General features: G+C 43.8%; 1 protein-coding gene across 1 annotated transcript in view; it reads right to left on the bottom strand.

The window, feature by feature from the left end:
• The window catches only part of LPP (LIM domain containing preferred translocation partner in lipoma), a 333,633-nt gene that overhangs the window by 142,040 nt on the left and 165,387 nt on the right, over window positions 1–26,206 (bottom strand). Inside the window, 1 exon segment of the mRNA XM_032119009.1 lies at window positions 24,301–24,423. Within this exon segment, the coding sequence (XP_031974900.1) occupies window positions 24,301–24,423 (123 nt within the window).

A 26,206-nucleotide genomic window follows, 5' to 3' on the forward strand; every position in this document is an offset into this window, starting at 1 on the left:
AGCCACAGCTTCTCTGGGTAACCTGTGCCAGTGCCTCACCACACTCAGGGAAGAATTTCTTCCATTATATTTAATCTAAACCTGCCCTCTTTCAGTTTAAAGCCATTCCCCCTTGTCCTGTCCCTGCATGCCCTTGTCAGAAGTGCCTTTGGGGTTGGGCTGAGAGTTTCAGCTAGGTGGGACATGGAGGGACATCCTTCTGCCCCACAGGCTGTCCTAGAGCACAATGATGAGTGCTCCTCCTCTCTGTCTGAGGGTACCTGTGACAGCTACAGCTTCCAGCACAGCACCCTGTTTTACTGCCCTGCCTCCACCACACAGTGTCAGCTCCACTGGAATCCCCAAAAGAGTTTTTGCTGGGCATATCATACTCTTCCCTAATGGGATAAACTACGCTGAAAGTAGAGCAAGTTTTTATACTCCCACCCCTACTCTGCCAAAAGATCCCTTGAAAACATCACTGCCTACTTTGCTAGGGACAAAACCACTCAGCTTCCAGGCTAAATAGTTCATGTGCAGTTTGTCCTCAGGAATGGGTACAACAAACAAGAATCACAGCTAATCATGCTATTGGTGTCAATGGTCTATACAAATTTGGTTGAAACTGGTAAACTCTGTTTAGCCTTCCAATGGCACTACAGCTCTTACCACTGACAACACATCCTAGGGAGGAAAGGATTTGTCTCAGCTGTAATTAATTCCTTCTTTTAATAATAAAAGAAAAACCTAATTGTCATTTAAAAAAAATTATTCAAAAGGAAAAAATTAGAAAAAGGGATGAAGAAAAAGAAAAATAGTTTATCCTACTACTAGTGCAGAGAAATATTTAATTGAGGGCTCTGGACTTCATTTTAAAAAATGCAGTTTTCAAGAGTGAAGAAAAAGCTTAAAACATAAAAGCTAAAGAGCCTGATAGAAAACTAAAAAGAAACTGAAATAATTCTTCTAAAGAGGAAACAAAAAAGATTTTAAACTGATCCCATGATATTTTTAACAGCTGGAGTTGATAATACTGAACTTGGCCATAATTGTCCTATATTTAGCTTTGTATCGAAGTCCACACGACTTTTCCATGAGACAGAAAAACAGATATACAGGCTGATAGATGGATAGATACATAAAAAGAAAAGGGAAAAATATAGTTAGAAAAGGGAACATTTTCTTGTCTGTTCTTTCAGTATGCTTGTTTTTTCATTTCAATTTCTCCCTTATTATTTCCTATAAGTAGAAACAGATCTTTCTCTCTTTCAAAAATTCTTAAACAGAAAACCTCCTTTGACAGCTTCAACAGCAGATTAATCACTTTTGTAACCCATGAAAAAAAAGTTTTCTGGAAAGCATAACTGTCTGTAAATGTAAATGACAGAATTACTCTCTCTCTTATGCTAAGACGCCTACACATTCTCTCACTTCCATGACTCAGCACCAGATAAAAGCTTGTGAGATAATAAGCAGAAAACCTTCCTTTGGAAGAATAAAAATAGTTAATAAAAACCAATTCTTGCTACCCCCCTACAAAAAAAAAAAAAAAAAATCCTTATAGTGTTAAAGCAAATTCTGCCAACAGATTCCTCTCCCACTGCAGTGAGATACAAATATCCCACAGACTTTAGAAAAGAGAAGGACCAGGCTCAAGCAACATCAAAATCCAAATGCGTGCAAACACGAGAGGCTTTTCTTTTTCTCCAAATGAGCAAGAACGGGTCTGTTTCAAGAAACAGGAATTTTATTACTGTTCATCTCCTGCCTTGCTCTAATTTGGTAGACAAATGAGTTGAAATTTTGCTCACCTTTAATGAAAATTTCCAGGCACTCTTAAGGCAATGCACTCATGCCAAAAATCACAGAAACCCGTGGGGAAGGGAGGGGAATTTCAGTGGGACTTCCCCTCCTGCCCTGCGGTCCTTGTCTGACTTGAGCTTGTTAGAGCCAAAGTAACTTCTCATTCAGCAAACCAAATCAGGGGCAGACCCTTCAGGCCAAAATACTCTTATTTTGGAGAAATCTTTGGGAAAAGAAAAAGCTGAAAAAGAGGGGCTCAGACCTCAGTGAGGCTTTTGTGATGTTCCTGAAATGAACAGGAATGGTTTTGGTGCCAAAGTATTGCCAGTCAGCTTGTGAATGCAGCTGGAATAGAGACAGCCATCTCCTCTCCATGCACTCTTGTCAGCCCCAGCACACAGGTTAACTAACCAAAGGGTAATAATTTAAAAAGGGCTGTTTATTTACTTATTGAGCAGAGATGCTGTGGACCTCAGGAGGAAAGGGATGACTTCCCAAGCCTCAGTACATTCTGGAGTCCCTCTTGCTGAGGGCTGGACATTTCCTCTGAGAGCTTCCACCACCTCATGTGCTGGGTAGGGGCCCATGTGTCTGTGCTCTTGGGGCAGCTCATCCTACCTAGCCCCCCACCAGAAGGTGGAGGTTATCCAGGAAATAAATCAGGAAAATTCTGCTCATGACTGTCACTTCTGGAGGAAGCAGAGTCCAGCTAAGGAGTACCCACAGCCCCTCCTGAAAATGCTGCTGCTGCTGACTTTTACATTTTTTACACTGAAAATAGTAAATTAATGGAATTAGCCACAGAAGTTTAAATTTAAAGGAAAGCCCCAGGGTAAGGCATCCCAGGCCATGGATGCATGGATCCTTCTTGACAGCAGAATGCTTTGAACTGAGGCAGAAGTAGGACCAAACCCTTCGAAATACCTTCATTAATAGAGCGCACCTGCTCTAGCAGGAGGCTGGGGAGCAAAGCTGACCTCTCAGCATGGTGCTGGCGGGGCTGTGGCTGCAGCACATGTGTCCTAGACAGCCCAAGGAATGAGCAGGAACATCCCAGCTCAGCTGCTCCCTATCACTGCACAAGGAGCACACAGAAAAGGGAGCAGCATCAGGATGCTCCAGCTCAGCTGGCTGCCAGGCGGGTAAAGCACTGCCACTGACAAATTCGGTGCCCGTCATCTTTGTAGAGCTTCAGATTCTGGGCAGGGTTCCTCAAGCACTGGATACTTCTCAAAGAGAATAACCAGAACTGGGAAAGGCATAGGCAGAGGGCTCCCATGTACCCAAAGACCTTCATCACAGTGTTCCCAGGTGAGCTCTAGGTAAGAATTTGCAGGCCCAGAAAATGACAGTACTGACATATTCGTGTTTGTGTCTCAAAAGCATGCTCGTTATTTCACAAATAACAGATTTCCATGTCCAAATCCGACTGAAAGCAGGTGTAGTCCAGTGCTTTCTGTGCAACTACATCTGCTCATACTCCAGGGCAAATGCCAAACTATTTATTGCTACTTAAAATTTATTGCATTTTTAGTCCTCCATCCCAAAACTGCTTTTGTTCAAAAATTCCTTTTAAATCCTTCTATGCCGACGGGATAAATCAAATCTGACAATTTAAAGTGGCGAATTGTTCAGAACCTCAGAGTTTCCACCTGAGGATCTCCAAATACTTTTGGAACTTAAATACACTTAATCACTGCCATGCTTCTTGCAAAAAGGAAAAAAAAGTAAAAGCATCCTTTTAAATTCTCTTTTTTACAGATGAAAAACTGAAGTCCTGGGAGCCCCAAACAGCCCGCTAGGAAGCTGCTTGCCCCAAAGACTCCTTATCCCGTAAATCAGAGGCACGGCTGGGAAGGGAAACCAGGAGTTTCAGCAACTCTCAGTCCTCTTGTTCTCGCCACTTCATCAAAAAACAGGCACAGCAATGTGATCATGCAGTTGTCAGTGTTTTCCCTCAAGGGGCTGGACAGAAGATGCTGAAAGCATTTGATCCACATGTGAGCACTGAACAGTATTGTTCGACACTGAAAATTCAGACATAAATAACTGGCTTGTTTGGAGTGAGTAAAAGGATGTCTGCGTTTGCAGGAATCTCACAAGAGGGAGTAAAGAACCAGGGTATTCCTTTTCTTTTATTATTACCTTTTTTATTTCTTTTGTAGCAGTGTCTGGAAATAACCCATCAGCCAGAGGAGCTGCTCCCACTGCTGCTGTGGCAGATGGCAAGCAGGGCTCGAGAGCAGGGCTCTGCCTCGGCAGGGCTGTGTGGGGAATTTTGCAGCGGGAAGAAACAAGGCAAAATGTGCAGGCTGCCGTCTGCATTCAGATCAAGAGCTGTCTGTTGCTAGCAGCACAAGTTGTTCTGAAAACAAGAGTCAATCATCTGTAGCCTTATTTCTGTACATTTCCTGCAGGGGTCTCATGAAATAAATGAGAATAAATGTAAGGGCGAGAGTTCCTATTAGGAGAAGCCTCATCAGCATCACCCAGCCAAGCATTTACGTCATCAGCATGCTAATTTAATCAGACCTGAGCAGTGATGCTATAAATGGATTACCATCCCAGCTAGTGTGGTTACCGAGGTAACTCAGCCCTTTGTGCCACAGACACAATCGGCTTAATGATAATAAAAACCTCAGCACAAATGAAACAGAAGGAAAAGCCTAACAGGGCTGACGCATACACGACCCTTTCTCTCCTCTCACCCCTCCCCTTCCCCAACCTCAGCCGCTCACTGCAATAAAATTAAGTGCTGCTGTGATCTGTATGCACAACATTCCCATAGGGAACACGCAAGTAAATAGAACCCGCGGAAATAATTAATACGGGCCAACAACTGATGTCGTCAGCACTACTTAGTCATTCCTCCAACCCTGAATGGCAGAGGGACATGCAGACAGAAACACCGCACTGGCAGATTCCAAAGATCCTGCAAAGGCCTTCAGAAAAGTGGCTGCTCCCTGCTATGCAGCATTAATTACATCAGTGGAGTGCTTGGCCCCAGAGCTGACTGCAATGGTGAATCCAGTCACTGCCTATCCCTGCCAGGGGGGAGCATTTCCACTCTGCCAAAACTGGAGGTGACCTTAGACTGGGCATTCCAAAGGCCAGGGAGAAATTCAACTGCAATGTCACCAGCCCAGAAGCAGAGGCGACCCAGTCCTTTGCAGAAAGGTTGAACTGGGACTCTGGGGTTTCCCGCATTTACCCAGCTCTGCAAAACCGGCAGCCTACTCACCTCCCAGCTTAGCCTGGGAAAGAACATTCCTTGGAAAATGCTAGCCTCAATGGGCTAAAAGGCAGTGACCATGCCTTAAAATGGACAGAAGGTCATACTCTTCAGCTCCTCTAGCTCTTTGCCTGATTGAGCACCAAGTTCCCCACGGATGCTGAATGCCACACATTTTCCTACTCAGATGCCAAAGACCAAATTTCCCATAGCATCCAAGATTTGATTTTCTTTTCCTCCTACCCAAAATCTCAGCAACTATGAGCAAAATCACCAGCATCTAAGTGCTCAGGAGCTACAGCAGCTCAGGCATTTCACCTGCCCTCACTGCAAGCCACCATCTCCTCACCTACCAATGCTTCACCTGAAAGCACTGAATTCTGCAACCAGAGCAGGAGTGCACCACCATAACCTCAGGTCCATCAGGCTCCTGGTGGGTATTGCTCCAGTCCAGGCAGCATCTTAAGGGATTAGCACGAGACCAGCAACTTTTGATGGATCACCAGAAGTGCAATGAATTCTCCACTGCCAGTCACGCGAACACATGCATCAGACTTGGTGGCTTTGCAAATGCCAAAACACAGCTCACACAGTCTTTGGAAAAAATCCAGAGATTTCCCAACATATACAACTGGACATGTACAGAAACAGCTGTGCTCTTGCCTTCACTTCACAGATTAAAAGATTCTGTGTGTGCTCATTCCTGAGGGCAGTTCATTTCACCTATGTGAGACCATCTCAGCAGCCCAACCCAGCACTTCTTCACTGAGTGTTGGGACTGAAGCATTAGTGAGATCAGCTCTTCAGAAGAGAAAGCCCTTTCTGAAGTGGCAGAACCCCAGCAAAGCCAAAGCTCCTTCTGTAAACTGCAGCAAGTCCCTGCAATAAGCAATAATAGCAGATATGTCTAGAGAAAAGACACATTCAGGCTCATCTCTTGGGAAATCTCACTAAATACTTTCTCACTCCTCTACCACACAGAAGAGCACCAGTCCTCCCGGGAAATTTATTACATACTTCTAGAGAAATAGCTAAATATTCCTTTAGGAGCCCTTTTAGATCAGATTACAGGAGTATACTTTTCCCTGGAAGGGAGAGAATCCTATGCAAATAACACCAAATTACTACGGAAAGTTACGTTCTTGGCTGGAAACACCTGGCTTACTGAAAGCATGGAGCTGTGTGTCCTGATCTAACTGTGCCCTCACGGCAGCCAGGCAGGTGAGATACAAATAACCCCAGAAAAGAGGCTGGGGGGATAAAAACCCTCAAAGCAGAAGGCAGGAGGCAGAGCGCCAGAACGCACAGCTCTGGAAATGGCGTGCCTGTTAATGTGAGAAGGAAGCCATCACCTTTGCTTCAATTTAAAAGTCATCACGACAGCTTGAGAGATTGTAACATTTAAGTGACACAGTGACAGCTTGATCCAGTCAACAATCGCAATTCACAGACGTGCTCCAAACACAAACCCTGCTTCCCCGGGTGCAAAGCCGCCGCTCAGTTGGGAAAGGCACGTATCCAAAGGGAGATGTAACATTAAAAATGTTCCTCCAGGATCCTCACTTGGCTGGTTATTCTGCATATACTGTGCTGGTGAGACTAGGGCTCTCTTCACCCCGGTGGCACAGAAAGGATATGAGCAGAATGGTGGATGGAAAGAAAAGGAGAAGAATTGGCATCAATGTCAAAAGTTCCATTAATTTCAGTGGCAGCTACAGGTGTGCAGAACTTCAGAGAAAGCCTTTCTTTAATAGCCTTTCTGCCACAATCAAGTGAAAACTGAACCATGCAATCTCCCTTTACCCCTGCTCCTCCTGACAGCCAGGTGGGCCCTGAGGTGGTTGCAGGGCAATGCAGAACTAGCCCCAGCTCACTGTAGGTGTCCTAGCCACATTAAAAAGAGAATTAGGTGCTCACTAAAATTTACAATACACTTCTAACCTCTTTATAGTTAGATGCTTGTTCTCTTGGCCAGGGAGGTGCAACTAATGGTATTTGGGGCCCGATAATGGCACGCTTTTTTTTTTATTTGGCCTGCCCAATGTCCTGCTTATACAATTTAGTGCTGTGGAACAATGCCAGAGTAACAATCCCCAGGCACCAACATCTTTCTTGGCAGATGCAGAACAGCCAGTGCTGGCATTTCTTTCCCTGAGGTGTGGCCTTTTAGGTCCCCACAGCACATCTGGGAGGGATTGCTCTGAGCCTCTCTGGACATGAGTTCTCAACACAGCAGGATTTCTGGGCATTTGCAAGTGGGTTCTAACCCATGGACCAGTTCAATCAATTACGAAAAAGGAAATATTGGAGAATATGTCCACAGAAAAAATGAGTCACTAGGCCAAATACTTATTTCATCCCTTACAATGAATGCAGTGGTAATGGTAAAGCTCTACTGTGCCCCTTCCTGCTGCCCAAAGGTCTTGTCATCCACAGGCAACACCAAAAAAAAGATTTTGTTATTGTCATTAAGAACATGACTTTTCAGTGACCCACGGAAGTACAACACATGCTTACCAATGGTCAGCCCTCCACATAGTCTAATGTATTTTACAAACAAGTCTAGTCTCTGTAACCAAGCTTATTTCACTGTTTCAGGTTGTCCTAAAACCAAATTAAATAAATAAAAAGCTGAAATACTTTTACAGCTTTTGATTTCCTAAAGGCATATTTTATACATAGGAAATATTAAGACAGTGACCATCCTGAACAGAGAAACCAGTGGCTACAGAGCTCACTACCTTTGAAACATCTGCTCTGATTTGCAAGTTCCTCAGATAACAAAGGAAGCCAGAAAATGAAACCTTCAGTAATCACTCCCTTCCAAGCCTTTCTGGACAGTGGCTGGGCACTGAGTTTTCTTAGAGAGAAAGCAGGGCATCCCTGGCTGTGGCTGTGCACAAAGGCAGGCAGTGCCTGCAAGGCAGCTCAGAACCTGCTGCTCTCAGACGTCTGGGGGGGGGCCATGCACAGCCCCTGCCTGAGCACGCCCAGACTCCAGCTCCCTTGGGAATGGGACCTGCTCAAGGCAACCCCTGAGGATGCACTATGGCCTCACCTCTCTTGAGTAAATCTTACAGGTTGAAAGGGACTTCAGGAGACTGTTCGGTCCAGTCCTCTCCCTAAAGGCAGGACTGACCCTGTGCTCCTGAAAGACCTTTGCACAACCTGACCTAAAGTCCCTCCAGTAATCAATGACCTTCTGCTTTTCCACGCCATCTTTTTCTGGGGTTACCTATCCCTTCTATAGCAGTTTTACTCTAATGGCTAATCTAAATTTCTGGCTGGATTTTAAGTTCCAAACATTGTGCTTTCCAGTGTAGATCTGCCATTCCCTTTTTCTTTGCAGCTGGAAGCAGACAGACCCTGAACAATTAGGAGGCAAGAACACCCACAGGGAAGAGGTTATTTACATAAACAGGATCACAATGTGTGTGTGTTTATATATTTATTACTTATAAAAAAATACTGCAATCTCTTTTCTTTTCTAATTAAAAGACCCAGTTTGCCCTGCTGCACAATTGCTAAGCAGATTTAAAATGGGGACTTCAGTAGCTATTTTATGGCTAATCAAATGAGTAAATATAATGATCTGCTCCAATTCCCATTCTGATTACACAGTGTAGCTATTTCATTCCCTCAATAAGCTCCTTGCACCCAAAAAGAATAGTTTAACAAGCTTCAGAGCAGAATGTTAGGCTCAATTTCTCTAAAGGGTAATAGAGTGGGAGTGTCTGTATAATTAGCTTTGTTGGGCTCCCTCCCTCACTGTACAATACATTCTATACAGAGCTTTCACTGTCTCTCCAGGTCTTCACGCTAAAGCAGAAAAATAATGCAGAGCACATTAGAATCATACTGGTTGCACAGAGGAGTTTTGAAAGACAGAAAAAGAGCTGGAGAAGTGCTGGCTAATTCAGCCCAAAAGGCCTCAAGTTTTAATTTAGCTTTAGCAGTAAAAGCACACATGTTCATGTACATAGCTTATTCATCTCTAATGTATTGAACTCTTAGATGTTTCTGGAAGTAAAGATCTGCCAGACTACTAACACACTGATCAAATCATAGTATAAATCACTAAAGTACACTCAACAATTTCTTCTCTGCATAGAACTTGAAATTAAATTAACAGCACACAATCTATAATGCAAAACATTACCTAACACATTTGGAAGAGTCTGATGCTGAATTCCCTTACAGAAAATAAAAGTGTTTGATATACTGATTTTTCACTGCAAGAAACCATTTTTTGCATAAGCTGGCAAAACTGTAATATTTTTGTGCTTGCAGAAGAATTTTCAGCTAGAGATTTGAAAATCATTTCTGAAGTCAGATAGCCAGGTGGGATATGTTGTTATTACCACCTCTGTTTTACAGGAGGAAAACTTAATGCTAGAAAAATTAAAAATCTTACTGAAAATAAAGAGACATGTCAGAGATCTGTGAAGAAAAGGAGAACAGCAGATCCTATCTTGTTCCAAAATGCTGTGGCTGCATCAGACCTCTCCCAAATCAGCCATCCTGTATCTCTCCTATCACATTGTATTTGCAAGCATCAAAGTGCCCATGGATACTGCCTTTGGAAACTATCACACAAAAAGTATGGCAAAGAGGTCAAAACCTAGTCAAATTGTTTAATCCTGCAATGATTGGGAAAAAAAACCCCAAACAAATAAAACCACCAAAACAAACCACAAAAAAACAGGGCATTATGGAAGTTACTCTGAAAGTCTCACAGCCAAATCACAGACTTCACCTCTAATAAGGAAAATCCACGGTTAAGCCATTGCTTCAGAGTAAGTCAATAGCAAATAAAAAATAAAATAACACAGGTGCAATAGTCACTTCCACTTTTTTGGCATATAAGCTTACCAGTTTGCAGCTAGACAGCAATACCCAATCAGAAACAAATGGCTACTGCACCTAAAATTTTCAAGTTCCTCTGAAATAACCAAGTATCCCAGGAGCCTTGAGCCTTGAAAAGAGACAGCTAAGTCTCCGACTGGTACAAACAGGAGGAATGATTGTTCTGTCACCTCCAGCACTAGAAAGAAGCAACAGGAAACCACCTTTGAGGGAGGCAAAGGGAAAACATCAAGAATAAGGTGGGTCTGCCCCACCTCCACTGAACTTCTTTGTCATGGGATGTTTTAAATTCCAGAGATTTACATGCTCATAAAGCAATTGGATGATCTGATGCAGGAAAAATCCCTGACTGAATATTAAGACATAATTTTAATCAAGCCAGTTCTCTGTGAACAGCACGTTCTTAGATAAAGGGAAATATTCTGGGGCAATGTAGGCATGAATTTGCACCACTCCTGTCTTCTTTCTTTGGTATTTATGGGGAAGAACACTGAGCTGGAGTGACCACTCATCTGACACAGGGCAGGCAGGGTCAGGTTCTTCATTTCAGGCATATATCCCCTAACATGAGAGAAAGACACTGAAAAGCAAAGGTTTAAATTCTAATTTCTCATGCAGGCAGGTTCTTTTTCTAAAAACCAGACTTGTGCTACTTCTGTCTGTAAAAAAGCACCAGCAGCTGACCAACACTATAATGATACGAGTCGGGACCAAATGTATTTGAGCAAATACACTCCAGATTCAACTTCCCTCCAAGCTCAGTTGCAGACAACAAATTCCACAACAAGAGCATTTATCTGAGTCCAGGATACCAAAATGCTTTCATCAAATGAGCCAAGCCAGAGATGAAGCTGAGTCTTCACAAGAGCCAGCATTTGAGACACTCAAGAAAACCTGACAAGTAAATAAGATGCTAAAACTTCCCCAGAGGACAGTCTTCGAACAGTGGAATTGCAGTGCCTTCTGCATGCAAGTCCAACTAATGGAGGCAAAAGCATGTGATGGAGCCCGTGATGGAGCCCGTGCTGGATGCACTGGTATATCCTCACACAATGCATCTCCAAAGGAGGTGGCAGTTCTGAGCACTAATCTTTACTGTCTCCCTTTTACCATTCTTCACTTGTGTGCAGGAAAAATTCCCAGCTGTTGGGCACAACATTCCACTTGTAAAGCCAGTTCAACCATCTTTGCAGAACAAGAGGATCACCTTCATGTTTCCTTGGGTCATTGGCTTACAGCTCCTCAGAGGTGTACGAGCAGATTGAGGGACCCGGTTTGGATGCACAGGGAGTTCTTAAGCTGTTCAGACAGAGAACAGCTTAAAAATGGAGAACCGCACGTCAGTGCTGTCAACAGGCCACACAGAAAGGTGAAACAGCTGCACAAACTTGCGAAGCTGTGCTCAACATAAAACTTGGAGAGAGACACTTTATCCCAATCCACCCATGCTGCTGTCATGGAAGAGCAGAGAGAATAAAACCCCAGTGGCCCACATGTAAGCACTGAAGGTCACAAATAGCACATCACCTCTGCATCCTCACTGCACCAGGTCCTGGACATTCGCCCAAACACCGCACACTGAGCAGGTGGGCAAAGAAATGGGGGTTTTCTCTATTTAACAGAAGAGCAGCCCAGAGGCAGAAGATGGCTCAGCCAAGGTTACACAACAGCAGGTATTGGTTTGGCAGTCTCAGGGACACGTCTACAACAAACGACTGAGAACAATTTACCTCCTTCTCAGGTTCAGGGTGGGACTTGGTTAAAAGCAAGTCCAGGTTAGTGATAGATGCTTCAGACTGAGCACTGCTTTCCTCCCCACTCTTTTGGTGTAGCCTTACTACCTTTAATAAGCTAAGAGTAAACAATTATAAAACTTATGCAAATCAGTCCAACCTGACTTTTCTCATAGTCAAAGCCCCAAATACCTACCCGGCAAAGCTCTGACAAATGTATCTGAGAACCCTGCAGGGTGCAGCAAGGAAAGCCCCTCCAGGACTCAAGCTGCTATTTTACATCAAGAGATATTTTTAGCCTGTAATTTTATCTCTTCCATCTCTCCCCATTTCTTGAAATTAAAATAAACATGGACCAGGGCCTAGGATTTTATTTTATCTGTCACATATTGCTATCATTAAACACACTCAAAACGAGTGGGTTTAGTTCAAATAAAACTGTCTCTTCCCTCTCCCTTTCTCAGCTCAACAAACATAAAATAGGAAACTGCACTCCCAATACATTCAAGAAGCAACACACGTTGCATCATGAGTAGATGATCCATCTGGCAGGCTGACATGGTAATAAGTTTGCTTAATTGTCAGGTCAGGCATATTACAGACCCAGTCTGTCAGTCCTTTTATTACAGCTCTGTCTGTGCTGGGGAATTTCAACCTCCTCGCACTTTGTATATGTAGACGTGGAATGCATCCATATGGTACGAGGACATATGCATGGACACATATATGAAGTGTCACTCAGAACAAAGAGATTAAATTAAGAAAGGAAATGCTGAAGTCAAATAGCTCTTAGCAGCTGTATACATTTCTGTCTGGAATAATCACCCAAAGAAAGCAATGAGATATTTACATTTAATTTATTTGAAACTGGGCTGGCGAAAGCACTGATTATAGGGGATAATCCAGCACTGCCTCATAAGGAAAACAGCCAGAGATCCTCAGATGTTCCCTCCATTTATACTTTTTAAGCGATCAGCCCATCATTGTGTTTTTGGCTCCATGCAGCTCCGATCATGCAGACAGTCTCCTGAGATTGTCCATATGTCCTCCTGAGAAATCACTGAGTACATTCAGCAAATGATTGAATTCATCAAATGGATGCTTTGACTTTAAAAAGCCTGCTAAACAAAACAAAAGCCACCTTTTTCCTCCTTTGTCTTTGTGCCTTACCTCATCTCCTTCTCTCCGTTAATGAGCTCAATTCTGAAACAATTTTATTTACAGGAAGACTTTAAGGTGTTCTGAAATACAATTTGTAGGAAAGACGCCAAATATAAATTGTATTTTCTAGACCTGCCTGCATTTGTGATTTTACATGAGCACGCACACATATGTTCAATATCCAAACAGCAGGTGTTCCCTAAAGTTTTATTGCCATTAGTTAGAAATGACCACATTACTCAACAATGTCAAAGCCAAGTCTTGTCAAAGGCAAGTCTTGCCAGAAAGTCTGATGATTTCCAGTATTAAACAGTCCTGCTTTGAGGTGCTGGCTCTGGCTCTTCCAAATACCTCCAAAACCTAACAGTGATCTACATTTACCCAAAAGAACCACTTAAAAATTCATCCTCTGTGTGGTATCTCCACAGCTTTTCTCAGGAAGCAGAGAGTGCTGTCTCAAGCACAGTAGCACCTCTCTGTCACCAGGGCCTCATAAAACACCGTGATCTTTGTGGTAACCCTTTTCCACAGCCAGATCCCTTGTCTTGCACTTTGGACATGCGCTGCTGATGCAGATTCTAGTCAAAATCTTTCCAGAAAAAGATTAAATATAATTCAAAACAATATCTGTACTATCTCCCCACTGAACTACACAGTGCTCAAAGAAGTCCAGCTGAACAACTGTTTTTCTACCACTTTTTAGGACTGTAAAAGGGTCTTAACTGCACAGATATTCCATGTAATGCACACTTGATCTTTCTGCAAACCAGCACAGTAATCAACCCCAGCATCTTCTCTTCCCCTCTTGATAATCACAGCTTGAAGCTGTGCGTGCATCCTGGCTTTCTGCTGGATTGATACAGAACTGTGCCTCCCCATCTTTCTTGAATTCTCCTTGGATCACAAGTTAATGGTTTTGGAAGAAGACATCAGAATTGCCTGAGACCTCAGGATGACTGGAGTGATTGCTGGTACACAAGATGACAATTTTTCATGGTTCTGAGATGCCTGGGACAGGAATGGGTTCTCATCGACATCCTACAAATCACTCCAGAGGGGGTAACATACTTAGCCTCTTGTCAACCCAAAGGGTAACAACAGTTCTACTTATGGCAAGATAGCAAAGTCTCTGACCTGGCTTGTGCTGGCAATCAGGTGAGATGATTGCAACAATCCTACCTGTCTTTACACGTAACGCCATGCAAACTGCACAACCTGCCCTTGCTCTTACTGTACTTATGCACACAAAACTACTTCCTTCCAAGCGAAGAACTCATCGTAAGACACCAAATACTTTGTTTGGGCAGCGAGGAATCAGTACCAGACTGCAAACGTTGGCAGAAGTATTTATAACTGCTTCAAAATCTCATTCTTCTGGCCAGGTCATTTTTCTGTTTAGTTTTTGTTTTTAAATCTATGGGGGAAGACAGTAATACCCATTGGACCAACACATTATTGATTTCCCATAGAAACAGCAGTTAGTTAGAGTGCTAACTTTCAGCAGTGAAGCAGCATGTTAGTTTTATCTTACTGTAATTTTTTTCATTTCATCCTCTTTTACATACTCATAGAAGTTTCCTATTCACTACTGAAACACCATATGGTGATAATATATGCTAACACAGGCACAGTGACACAGTCCACAAGCCTGCTATTGAGCAAAAGTTGACAACATAAGGCTGAGAGAATTGTAATCGCTTCCAAGCCACAATAAGTATGTCACCTAATTGCATTTTACTGTGATGCAAAGAAGTCTGAGTCAAGGAAGGAACTTCCTTACAATGAAACTGTAACAGCCTGGAGTAATTTACAGTTACTTGAAGAGCTATAGCAAGGATCTATCAATTCATGGCTTTCAGATACAGTCTAGATGTGGGTTGGGGTTTTTTTTTAGCCTAGGCAGCTTTAATATACAGAAAGAGACAATGCATTTCAGCATCACAGTCATCTCTCGAAAGGTTCCAGACAGGAAGGCAAAAGGCAATCAATAAGAAAAAATATATACACTGCTTCTCAAACCGTTCACAGATGCCTCTGCCTCTTACTTTAATGAACTAGGGTTTGAACTAGAACATCTTGGAACAATCCTGAGACATATTCAGGCTACAAATGGATCAGGTTTATTTACACACTGGTAGCAGAGTCTGATGTAGAAACTGCACGGCCACGTCTCACTTTTCTGTGGAGCTCTAGGTCCTTACAGGCGGCCCAGCTTGAAATGAGGCTGTGATTAGACCTGATCTGCCTTTGGAATGGCCAGCAAGGGCTCCAGAGAGAGGTCCTTCCCTCTCTGGCAGGGCAGACCCTCAGAAAAACAGACCACAGAGAACAGGATGGACCAGGGAGTGACAACACTACCCCAGAATGTCACTGATGTCTGTCCAAGGCCCTGTTTTACAACCAGCTGTGAGGTCTCTCTGTGCCTCAGTTCTCCATTTGCAGAACAAAAGAACCAAACTTCTCCCACCTCAGGACACAACAAGGATAAGCACATGGAAAGTTGCAAGCAATCCTGCAAACAGGCAGCAGTAATTTACAAGGACAAACTCATAAAAGCCATACTTTAAATGCCAGGGCTTCCCAGTGTGTTTGAGCCTTCACCTTTCCAACTGTATTTAGAAACTACCACTGCAGAAGGCAGCTGCCCTCCTTTTCTAAAGAGAACAATTCCATAAGAACTCACATCAACAGGATCTACACCTGCAATGGTTTCTGGATAGATTTGAAGCAATTTGAAGGCACACCAAGGCAATGCCCTCCTTGCTGTGAGTGTGATGCATGAATCACAAAGTCATCACTTCCACTTTGGTGGAAATGGCCTGGGGAATATGGCCAGCAGAGTCCACAGTGGGAGCAAAGTCCCAAGTGATGTATTGCCATGCAGGTGTTTCTACAAGCCACTGTGCTGTTCCCTTGGCTCTGAACTATTTCCTTTCCCTAGCAGGGAGGGAAACGCAGCTGGTTCCTCCTGTGCGCAGAAGAGACAAACACAACACAAAAGGAACAGAAACCATAGAGAGCAGAGCAAAGGAAGCCTGATTTCCTATGGACTTGTGGACTTGCGTCTTGAGCGGACTCTGACCCTTCCTGTTCTCATCTGTTACCTCTCCTGACTGCCCCCCCTGCTTCCCTTCTCCCCCTAGTATTAGCCTTGGCATTTGTCTGTGTGTTGCAGCCAAACAATCCATGTTCCAGGTCAGAGATCCTGGTTACAGCACAGTCTGGAAGAGCAAAAGTTCAAGCTGCCTGCAAGACACGCAGCAGGCTTGGAGCTCGCTGTGCACGTGTGCAGAATGGCCACCCCATGGGCCAAGCAAGGACAGCAGCACCTCCCTGCAGCTCCCCAAGACAGGGATCTGGGCCCATCCTCCCCAGCCACAGAGCTCTTCACATGGATACCCCTCCCACACCCACATAAAAGTGGTCAAAGAAATCAATCCATATGTGGGGAGCAGCCAACTGCTGGACACCAATGGGTGCTGGGTAGGAAGAATTCATCAACTGTGCGCTCATTTCAAAATGCTCCAGTTATTTCCTTGGCAGGCATTGGGCAGAAGAGTGGCTGCTACACATGGGGAAATCAACGCCTTGTGCCAAAGGACTAAGTTCAACTTCCAGCCGTATGCAGGTGGGAAAAACAGATTCCCACTTCTGGAGTGCTGGGAGATCAGAGAGTGATGATATAGATCCAGGAAACTACAACTTTCAGGGCCCGAGGCTTTGAGTCCTTGTAGGTTTGCTGTCAAGGCATTGCATCAAGAAAACTGTTGACTGGAAATCACAAAACTGTAGCTGCATATCAAGCAACACCTTCCCACAGAAGAAACAAGGGTTTTTATTTTCCCTGCTTGGTTCACATACTGCAAGACAGAGATAGATGCATTTTCCCACACCCGAGACCTCTTTCAATCTCCCTGGCAGGGGGTGTTCTCACACATGCTCTGCCCATCCACTCCCATGGCTTAGGAGATGAAGATAAATCCATGACAGGGTGCCCATGAGTGTGGCCTCAGCTCCTCTGGTGACTCAGGCACAAACCAAGTCATCTGATCTCCCAGAGCCCTGGTTCCTCCCCTGCCCATGAGACAGCCAGTGTACTTCCCCACCTCACAGGCTGCTGTCATGGTGGTGAATCTGATGCCACTGAAGCACTCAGATGCATCGACCCATGCAAGAACACGAGCAGAGCCTGCGTCCCAACAAAACACAGGTTCCTGCCCCAAAGGCAGCTGCTCTTTGCTGGCTGGACACACGGACAGCTCGTGAAGTGCGCCGCGGCCCTTTGAGGAGAGTGCCAAGCCACAGTGAGTGCCAAAACGCAAGGATGGGGAAATGATGAGAGGCTTCCTGAGATGATGGCTTACAGCAGCTCAGTCCCATTGTGGGGAAAAAGATAGAAAACAAAACTTAACAATAGGTAGAAGGCCTTGACCTTTAGAGAATAAGAGACCAGCTCTCAACCACTCACAGCAAAACAATCACAAATGTGGAATGAGAAAACGACCAAATTATGAAGTACTATTTGCTTTTTATCACTGTTCCCAAAGTAAATGTTTATCTTTATCCATACACAAATTTGAGATGCCTGCACAGATTTTAAAGTCCAATATATCCAACACTAGCTGTCATCTAAAGCTTTAGCCGAACAAGTAGGCAGAAAACAAAAATGGATGCAGAAAAAGAGAAAGGGAAAAAGGGAAAAGAAAACCTTACTGATATTTCTGTGAACTTGATTACATATCAGAAAAAGAAACAGCAGGAGTAGTGCTGATTTATTTTCATTCTGATGATAGTACAAGAGGAAGAAGTAATACCCTGCAAAGGTCACTCTTATCCTGTTCATCTGTGACAGGCTGATAATCTGGGATCTCAGAAAACTTTCTTTAAAAATCTTTACGGACATGCTCTTATCAAAAGGATTAAGGTTTAATACATACCAGCAGATGCAACCAATTCAGGGATCTGCTAATCAGAGCAGCGTCAGTTTGCCGCACGCACCGGCTGGAGCTGATGACTGCAGGAAGGTTTCCCTTCTTACAGAGAAAGACCAAATCCAAACATACATGAATCATCTCTTGGCTATGCCTCCCAGCTCACACGTTCATGGCTGAACATCCCCGTCCTGTGCACGCTTCTGTCTACAGACATGCCAGGGATGGCAGGACAGATGTGCTGCTCACTGCCAGCGCACCTGCAGTGATCCTCCCAGAAAGCTCCAACCCTGGGACCACCTCAAATGCCACCCACATGGGGTGGGAATGTCACTCTGCCTTTGGAGAGGAGAACAGCAGGAGGAAGGGTTTCTGGATGTAGAGGCTTTGCATCTCGAGTGCTGGAAGGAAACTACTGAAATTGCTCCAGATGGGACGCTTCCTTTCCTACTTTCAGTAATCCACATGGATTTTCCAGACAGCACAAAGCCAGCTTGCTGTAGCCAGAAGCAGGAGCACAGTTCTCAGAGGTGATTCCATCTTCAGAACAGCCCATGCAATTCCTGATGCCCATGACTATGGAAAAAGGGTCACAGCCCACTGAGAACAGCCATAGCCAGCACCCTGCAGTGAGCCTACACGAGCCCTCTGATGCTGCTACAAGGGCTGGAGCTCACCAGCTCAATGCCAGCCTGGGCACACTGCTGTGAGCCACTGTCATCCCTCTGTGTCCACATGAGCCATCCAAGTCAGCAAAATGGCAGCAATCACAGCCTTCAGGAAAAGCATTGTGTAGAACAAAAGGTCTGGAGTAGCTGGATTGTCCTACTGCAAGGTCATCAACCCTTTAGGATGGACAGTGGATGCCTCTCAGTTTCAGCAGATGAGCTTATTTCCAACAAGCCCCTCTGTCCTACAACAAAGAGATTCAAAAGCCTACAAAACCTGAAACACACAGACCTCAAGAGAACAAATACAAAGAGCCCTTTGCAACTGGGAAAGCATTGCCTGGATACTGTTGCTGTGCTGCTGGACACTGAAGACTAGCAAAACTGTGCAGAAGCCCAGCAGTTAGATGTGCTCAGACCAGCAGAATGAGGCCAGAAAACTTTTATTTACCTCAAATATCGTATGTGAAGATGGCAGAAGCTAAGCTATCTATTTCAGCCCAAACTGAACATCTGAAAAAGCCATATCCCCGAGTCCAATAACTGAGACACCATAAAACTCTGTCACGTAAATGCTACAGGAGGGAGGAATTCATTCTGAACCCACCAAATCAATCTCAATTTGCTTGTACCCCTAAATTTTCTTTCTTAAAAGAAATAAATATCTTCCTGACAACAACTGGGGTTCTGTAAAATACCCTGTGGACTGCACTTCCAAAATCTTTTTGGTGCAAACCAACCTAAGCAGCCAGGCTCAGTCAAAGACCAGGAACAATAAAACCAACTCTGAGCCTGGACTAGCAAATTTGCACAGGCTGTTTTGAGTCCAGATTCAATGGTCTGTTTTTCACAGAGCCTCACAGCCCAAACCAAGAGCAATCATAAGGATCTTTCTCAAAGCTGGGGGAATGTGCTTCCCCTTGCTGGGTAGGAAGCTTTAATCATGGTTGGAGACACAGCTCAGCATAAACCAAGATAAAACACCCGCACTCTCAGTTGTGCGTTCCTGATGCAGCTATAAGCGGGGCACTAAAATTAGAAATTCACATGGAAAAGACCTCCTAGGAGTCTTCAGCACTCAAGATTTTGCCTTGTTTTCTGGTTTGCCATCGTACAGCTGAAACTGTTCAATCCTGTCCCACCACTCGGCAAGAAAATACGTCCATTGCCTTTTCACTGGTTTTATTATCCCCAAATGGTTGTCAAAAGAAGTGATGGAATAACCAGCTCTGTCAAACATTTAAATCCCTTTAAAATTTCAGTCATTACAAGACATTATTTCCCAGTATGCTTGAAACTTAATGAAAACGTATCACTGATTTTTTAATTTAATTTTCTTTACATTTTTATTGTTCTGTATCTCACACTGAGAATGAACCTCTTTTCCTTCAAAACACTGCTCACTTTGGCTTAAAGTGTTGGATAATGACAGATGTCTAGTACTGGGGGCAAGGACACAGAGGCAGGGACACAGGCATGAATCCTTAGATATCTTGCCTAACTCTGCCTTCATGTTCCCCACCTGTTTGCACAACCACATCACCTAAAGGCCTTCAGCCCAGACCAAGGCTGCCACACACATGGGGAGTAAGAGGCAAATCACATTGAAGAAGTTGCCAAGCTACAAGGACAGAAGAGACTCTGAGAGGAGAGGAGGAAAGGGGAAACACTATATTCAAGGTCATTTAGCACAGCAGTGGTTGCTGGGAATGGAACAGGTGTCCAGAGTGCCAGCCCAGTTCCCTCCAGATCAAGCTGCCTATGAGAGCTGTACACAAGCAGATTTCATCTTGACCGTGGTGCATGGTCAAGCAAGATTTTTCTGCTATTTAAATACTTCACAAATATTGGCCACAGAGCATTTGCTTTTAGAAAAAGCTTAAATACCATCAGACCAGGTACATCTTATTAGGTACACCTCCCAAAAAGTGCTATTTTGCCAACAGACATTCTGTTGGAAATTTGGGATAAAAGTCAAGAGTTTCAGAAGGTAGGTGTCCAATTCCAGACAAAGCAATCAGCATTCAATGCATAATTCACAGCAGGGACAAAAAATCCTGAGCTTACGTGTGCTGCTATTTCCAGTATTTCATTTTCACAGTCCCTGCTGGAAGCCCTTTCTCCAGAGTCACAAAGTTTTCTTGTTTTTTAGAAAACGCTAACATTTATTTTATGGGCTGAAATTTGGCATGTTTGCTTTGGGGGTTTTTTTGGTTAAGGTCTTGCTGCACTAATCTCTTACGCAAGGACTTAAACAGAACAGGTAAAAACTGGGGAAAATACCCTTTAATAGAGGAGTCAGATGACCACAGCATTCACTAGGCCTCTAACTTAGGGGGTTCACATAATTTATGACTAATCCCTGCTCCCATCCGTGGAAATTATGCACCTAATATCTTGTCTTTTACTAATAAAAGACACAGTGGGTTCTCCGCCTCTGAACTTTCCAATAAGTTACTGCAATTTAGAAGGTGTGGTATGTACACAGAAGCACACTGCAGCTACACAAGAGGAGTTCTGTACTTTACTCATCACATAAGTACTTCCAAACTTCACCAAACAGGAGGAAAACATTAATTAGATTTTTTTTCATAATGCATCTGCAGTTCTTCCAAGAATACCTGAGGCAAGCTAAACCTCATATGCCACTGCAGTCATGGCAATTTTGAGAATATGTTGGTCATCTTGTCCATCTCAATTTACTGTACCAGAGGGCTGGAACTGGTCACGCCGGTGAAGGTCACACAGATCCTTTCTAAGACTTCAGCTCTAGCTGAATTCTTTAAATACACCACCTCACATGACAGAAAACATCCTTAGATGCTGCTGTGTTGAGGCTAAAGATGATGACTTTGTCTTGTTATTTTCTGTGCTTTTAGATACATGCAATTTTGAAAGGAAAAAGCTTACATTTTAATCACTTCTGACTGCTTCTGTGATTCAGTCAGAGAGACACTCACTTGCAAGATATGGACTCAGCCCAGGTCACCTTTGCTTTCCTACTCAGCTGCAGGACCACAAGGTATGCCAGGACAGCACTGCTGACCACAGGTGTCCAAACTCTCTCCTTGTCTTCTATTAATGGTGGTCAGTTTCAGCTCATGGCAGTGTCCTTGTCATCTGCCCAGCACACCAAAAATATTACCAGAGTGACACCCAGGTAAGCTATGCAGGGATGGTGCAGAGATTCATACTCATCCATGCCCTCAACAGCAAGGGCTAAGGAACATTGTCTGGGGTTGATGTTGGCCCAGCCTTTCTGAGAAACATTACATCCCTCTGTGTCAGAGGCACCTCCTGGTGCAGTGGGTGTCTTTGCAATCTTGAACTTGTACCAAGGATCAAAAGAGCTTCCCTTTGTATGGATTTATGCCAGTGGGCAGCGTATGTTAAATAAAATGCTCGTTGTTACCCTGCCATCACTCCTACTCTGCTGGGAGAGGACTATGTTACGATTTATCTTGCGTTGCTTTAAAACTGTCTTGAAGATAATATAAAAAAGAAACTTAACAATAAAATTTCTCTTATTCCAGAATAGGAGTATCCCCAAGGGCAAGATATTCCTATAAAATTATTGTAATGCTTTAACCACGTAAGCACAACTGAAAGCATCTTCTCTGAAAACAAGTCGTAGCTCTTTTTTCCTATCTGCAGCCATTATCCTGATAAATTTGGGAAGGTCAGCTAAGGTGTAATCCAATAAATGTGCTGATGTTCTGAGTAAGTACCTTACAATTTGCAGCCTAATCTATTATCCTACTATAAGACCATCAAATGACTCACCAGTTTTAATACTTAGTAGAGATCAAACAAAGGAAAATATCAAAGCTTTACATTCTAGTTCCACCTTTCAAGGACTCATTTGAGTACTCTTTTAATTACAGCAGATGATACATCCAACTCTGGCATTTCCTAACAGCTCTAGTTAGTAGTTGCTGTAGCTGTTTTCACAGAACATCATTATGTTAACCAAGAGATCCTGAAAAATCAGATAGACTGAACAAATCAAGTTGGGATTTGATCCCAGAGATGGAGTTCAGCTTCTTCTGCCCACCAGCTCACACACAGTGTGTTGTGCACCTGGGAGCCTTACCATCCAGGTGCTCCTAGGTGCAGGGGCAAGTTTGCAGAGCCCCCACCTGAGTTGTGGCATTAAGCTATGGGAACGAGCATGTGTATGAATGGGAATGAGCACGTCATCTTGGACGGTGATGAATTTCAGAGGTCAGATCAAGTCCTAGACTTGGGCTTTGACTTCAAATACTCAAGAAACCTGAAGAAGTTTGCATTTGAATGCTGTGATTTTTAATTTTTTCTTTTAATGGTAAAGGCGCAAAACAAAAGTGAAAAAACAACCTATTCACAGAACCCCAGATCTCAAAGGAAGAAATATCAGGAAACAGTCAGCAACACGGTCAGCAAACTGCAGATGCTCTATGAAGTGGGTACATAAGTTAGATGTCCCTAATAAGATGTTGGAGCTGACTGTGGGCGTTGCTGAGGAAAATGGGGAGCACGAATCTCTTTCGCCCAACTTTTGCAGCATTTTGACTCTATAAGCATTCCCCAGTAACAGTGTGCACTGGTGTGTTTGGCCCATGCAAACAAACTGAACACGGGTTATTCACCACAGTGCCTGAGCAGAACTCGTCTCATTTATTGCAACAACAAAAAACCCACTGGGAAAAGGGCTGAATTGTATTTGGTTTACATTGTTGCTCTTTTTGACTGACTCACCCCAACTAGTGCCTTTTTCAAGGACAAGTCTGTAAGTTTATGCAATAACTGTGCACATGCTACTAAAATGAAAGATGAGTTTATAGGGAGGTCCCTGCAGAAAGGACGGAAAATCAGAGCCTCTGTGTTCAGGGGGACACTTTCAGAAGAGCACAAATCTGATTTCATTCTGCTTTTACTCCATTTGCAGACTTGAACAAGAGCAAATCTAAACAGACTCCAGTCAGTACTTTGGTTCTGCTCCAAAAATATCACTTCTCAGTTACTTAAAAGGAATATAGCAATGAAAACAACCAAAAAAGACACAAACCAAAGAGAAGGCTTGTATGGATAGTGGGTGTGTACCTATTGCTCACTTATCCCCGTTGATACTTTTGACTTTCGGGGCTTTACTAAGAGAAATACAGCATACATATAGCTGCATACATCCTACAGACCCACACACATGTAAGAAATGAGACCAGTCATGAGACTAGGAAGGGAAGACAAGGCACAAACATATCTATATCTAGGATGATTTTATAAGATCTCAAGAACTGCCCTTTATAAAGTGCCACCGGGGTGTCACCACTTCCTCTGATAAAATAGATGACATCTCACCAGAACTTAAATAGCTCCACTCAAGCACTACCTAGATGAGTGACAAAAATTAGCCAAGTCCCTGTCACCCCTGCAGTCCTTGTCTAGACACAGCAGAGAAGTGTGAATTCCAGTCTGCCTTGCTGGGCTACAGCCACCCTGACAGCTGAGCTCCAATCCAAGCCACTTCGTGAGATGCGGATATCTGGATCCTTCTGGCAGCACGACAGACAAAAGTTAACAGAACAGAAAACCAGCAAGAAAATAAAAGCACAAAAGTGCTTGTAAAGTGAGCAAGTTTTAATTCACAAGTCATTGTTGGTTGAAAGTTGAGGCGAATGAAATGCCATTTTTTGAGAGTATTTTTCTAACAATCTCCATGGCAATCTGACAATCGGGATCAGAGGCCCTTTGCTCAGAGATGCAGCAGCTTTTGAGCTGGTGCCCCCTCAGAGCAGCTGCACCCTTCTCCCCATTGACAGCCACATCTGGATGCTATCAGGAGGAACTGGCACGCCTGCTCACAACAAATACCAAGCACTTAGCAAATTGACTCCAGAAGTCGATGCTGGCCCCTTTCCCACTCTGTGTTTATGCAACGTGCCACTAACCTGTTGAGTCCGAGGTTTGTATGGAGAGCTGCTCTCTAGGTCGGCCAGGATGCTGGTCAGAGAGTCAATTTCGGCATCTAAACTGGACCGCCTCTCCTCAAGTGTCTTGCCACCAGGATTCACCTTAAAGAGGAAAGAGAAGTTCCAGTTATTCAAAGTACTTGGGCTGGCACATGGTTTCTTACTGTCCTCACGGAGCTGCACCCATGCCCAGCAATAACTCTGGGGTTGCAGGCGCAAACATGCTCAAATGCTATAGCTCCCTCCAGAACTGACAGCAAGCCTCCATCTCACAGGAATTCATGCTGCTTTGGGGCCTTTCTTCACTTATTTGTCACAAGGGTCCCATTGTGTTAAATTGACTTGGAGGACTAGCAATTCAGCAATCCACTTTGGAGGTGAAGAGTCACACCATCCCCACACCATAAGATGGAGAAGATGTGTTTTAGAAGGATACTTGTCTGGGAAAACAGAGCTGAGGACAGGCTTGGAGCACCTGGATCCTGATAGCATCTCTTCTGCCATGTCCTCAACCCAGGCAAAGCATGAACAGAACAGAGCTACAAGCCACAGCAGCCAGTGACTGGCCACGTGCACCTATTCTTATTTGAAATCAATTCTTGGTAGGTGTACCCGTCTGATTCAACACTCCTTCACAAATTCCATCAGAAAAATGAGCTCCTTCAAGGAGGAGTGAAAAAGTTCAATCCATTTCTAGCAGATTGAAGGTGAAGGGTGTGATTTGCAACAAGAAGTCACAAAATAACATAAGTAAGGTCCTTGTGGAAAGGCTTTTAAGCAGGAAAGCTCACGCCCAGAGAAAATGCCAACATGCGGCCAGAACCCTTTCTAATTCAACACATTTTGCTTTCTTTCTGTTTTCAAAACCGCCCAGTCCCATTTGTACCCAGGCTGGTAGGGACGCTCACTTGGAAGGGTAGGGATGATGAATTTTCACCTCCACATCACCCACCTCAAAAAGTAAAAACCAGAACTCAGCAGCACAGCAGAGCATGTGACCTCCAAGCCACTGTTCAAGGGCAGCACTGCAATCCCCGCTAGAATAAGCATTTTAAAAGAGGACTCATTCACATGCTTTGTTTTTGATAAATCAACCTAGTCCAAAATCTCTGGAAGGACCTCGGTGCTGTACAGCCCAACCCAACAGCAGGACCTCTCAACAGGGCACAGAGGAAGGTAAAGGCAGGAAGCATCTTCCTCCTCAACATTTTCAGTGCTTTGGGAATTAGGCAGCTCCACTAGGAGCAGGAAATTTAAGAAAACCAGCTGAGGATCTCTGCCATGTGCAAAGTAGGTACCAGGGGCAAGCCCCACTGAGCCAGCCCACCATCAGGGCATGCACAGAAACCAAAGTTCTTGAGTCAAATGAAATATTACACTGAAAGTCTTTTCTAAACTTGAGTTATTTTTCTTCTGTTCTTCCATGTCTTACTTATCTGCAAATCCCCCGGACAAGAAAGGGTCTCTCCATATACAAGCAACCACAGAGCTCAATGCAGAAGAGTTCATTCAGAGCTTGATGAGGTCAATAATAAAAATACTAAAGAATTACCTAACAACTCACCTAATTTCAACTGCAAAGACTGTTCAGACCATACCAGCACCTTCCCACAGACAATCCAGCTCTGTTTGCCTTCACTCTCACCAAGTTACTTCAATTTTCCAAGCCAAAAATTTGCCATTTTCTTTGGCTCACTGGCTGTTGCAGATAGTTCTTATTTAAATTTCATTTTAGGAGCAGTCAATCATTACCTGTTTTAAAGAACTCCCCAGTCATCAATCTGACACATAAATGGCAAGTTGGTCAAAGAAAGACAGGCTATGCAAAGTAAGGCAGCCTCTGATCTGCCAAACTTATATGTGCTGAGGCATTCATTAGTTCCTA

The sequence above is a fragment of the Corvus moneduloides genome, chromosome 10, assembly GCF_009650955.1.
Source record: "Corvus moneduloides isolate bCorMon1 chromosome 10, bCorMon1.pri, whole genome shotgun sequence".
Taxonomy (NCBI): Eukaryota; Metazoa; Chordata; class Aves; order Passeriformes; family Corvidae; genus Corvus; species Corvus moneduloides.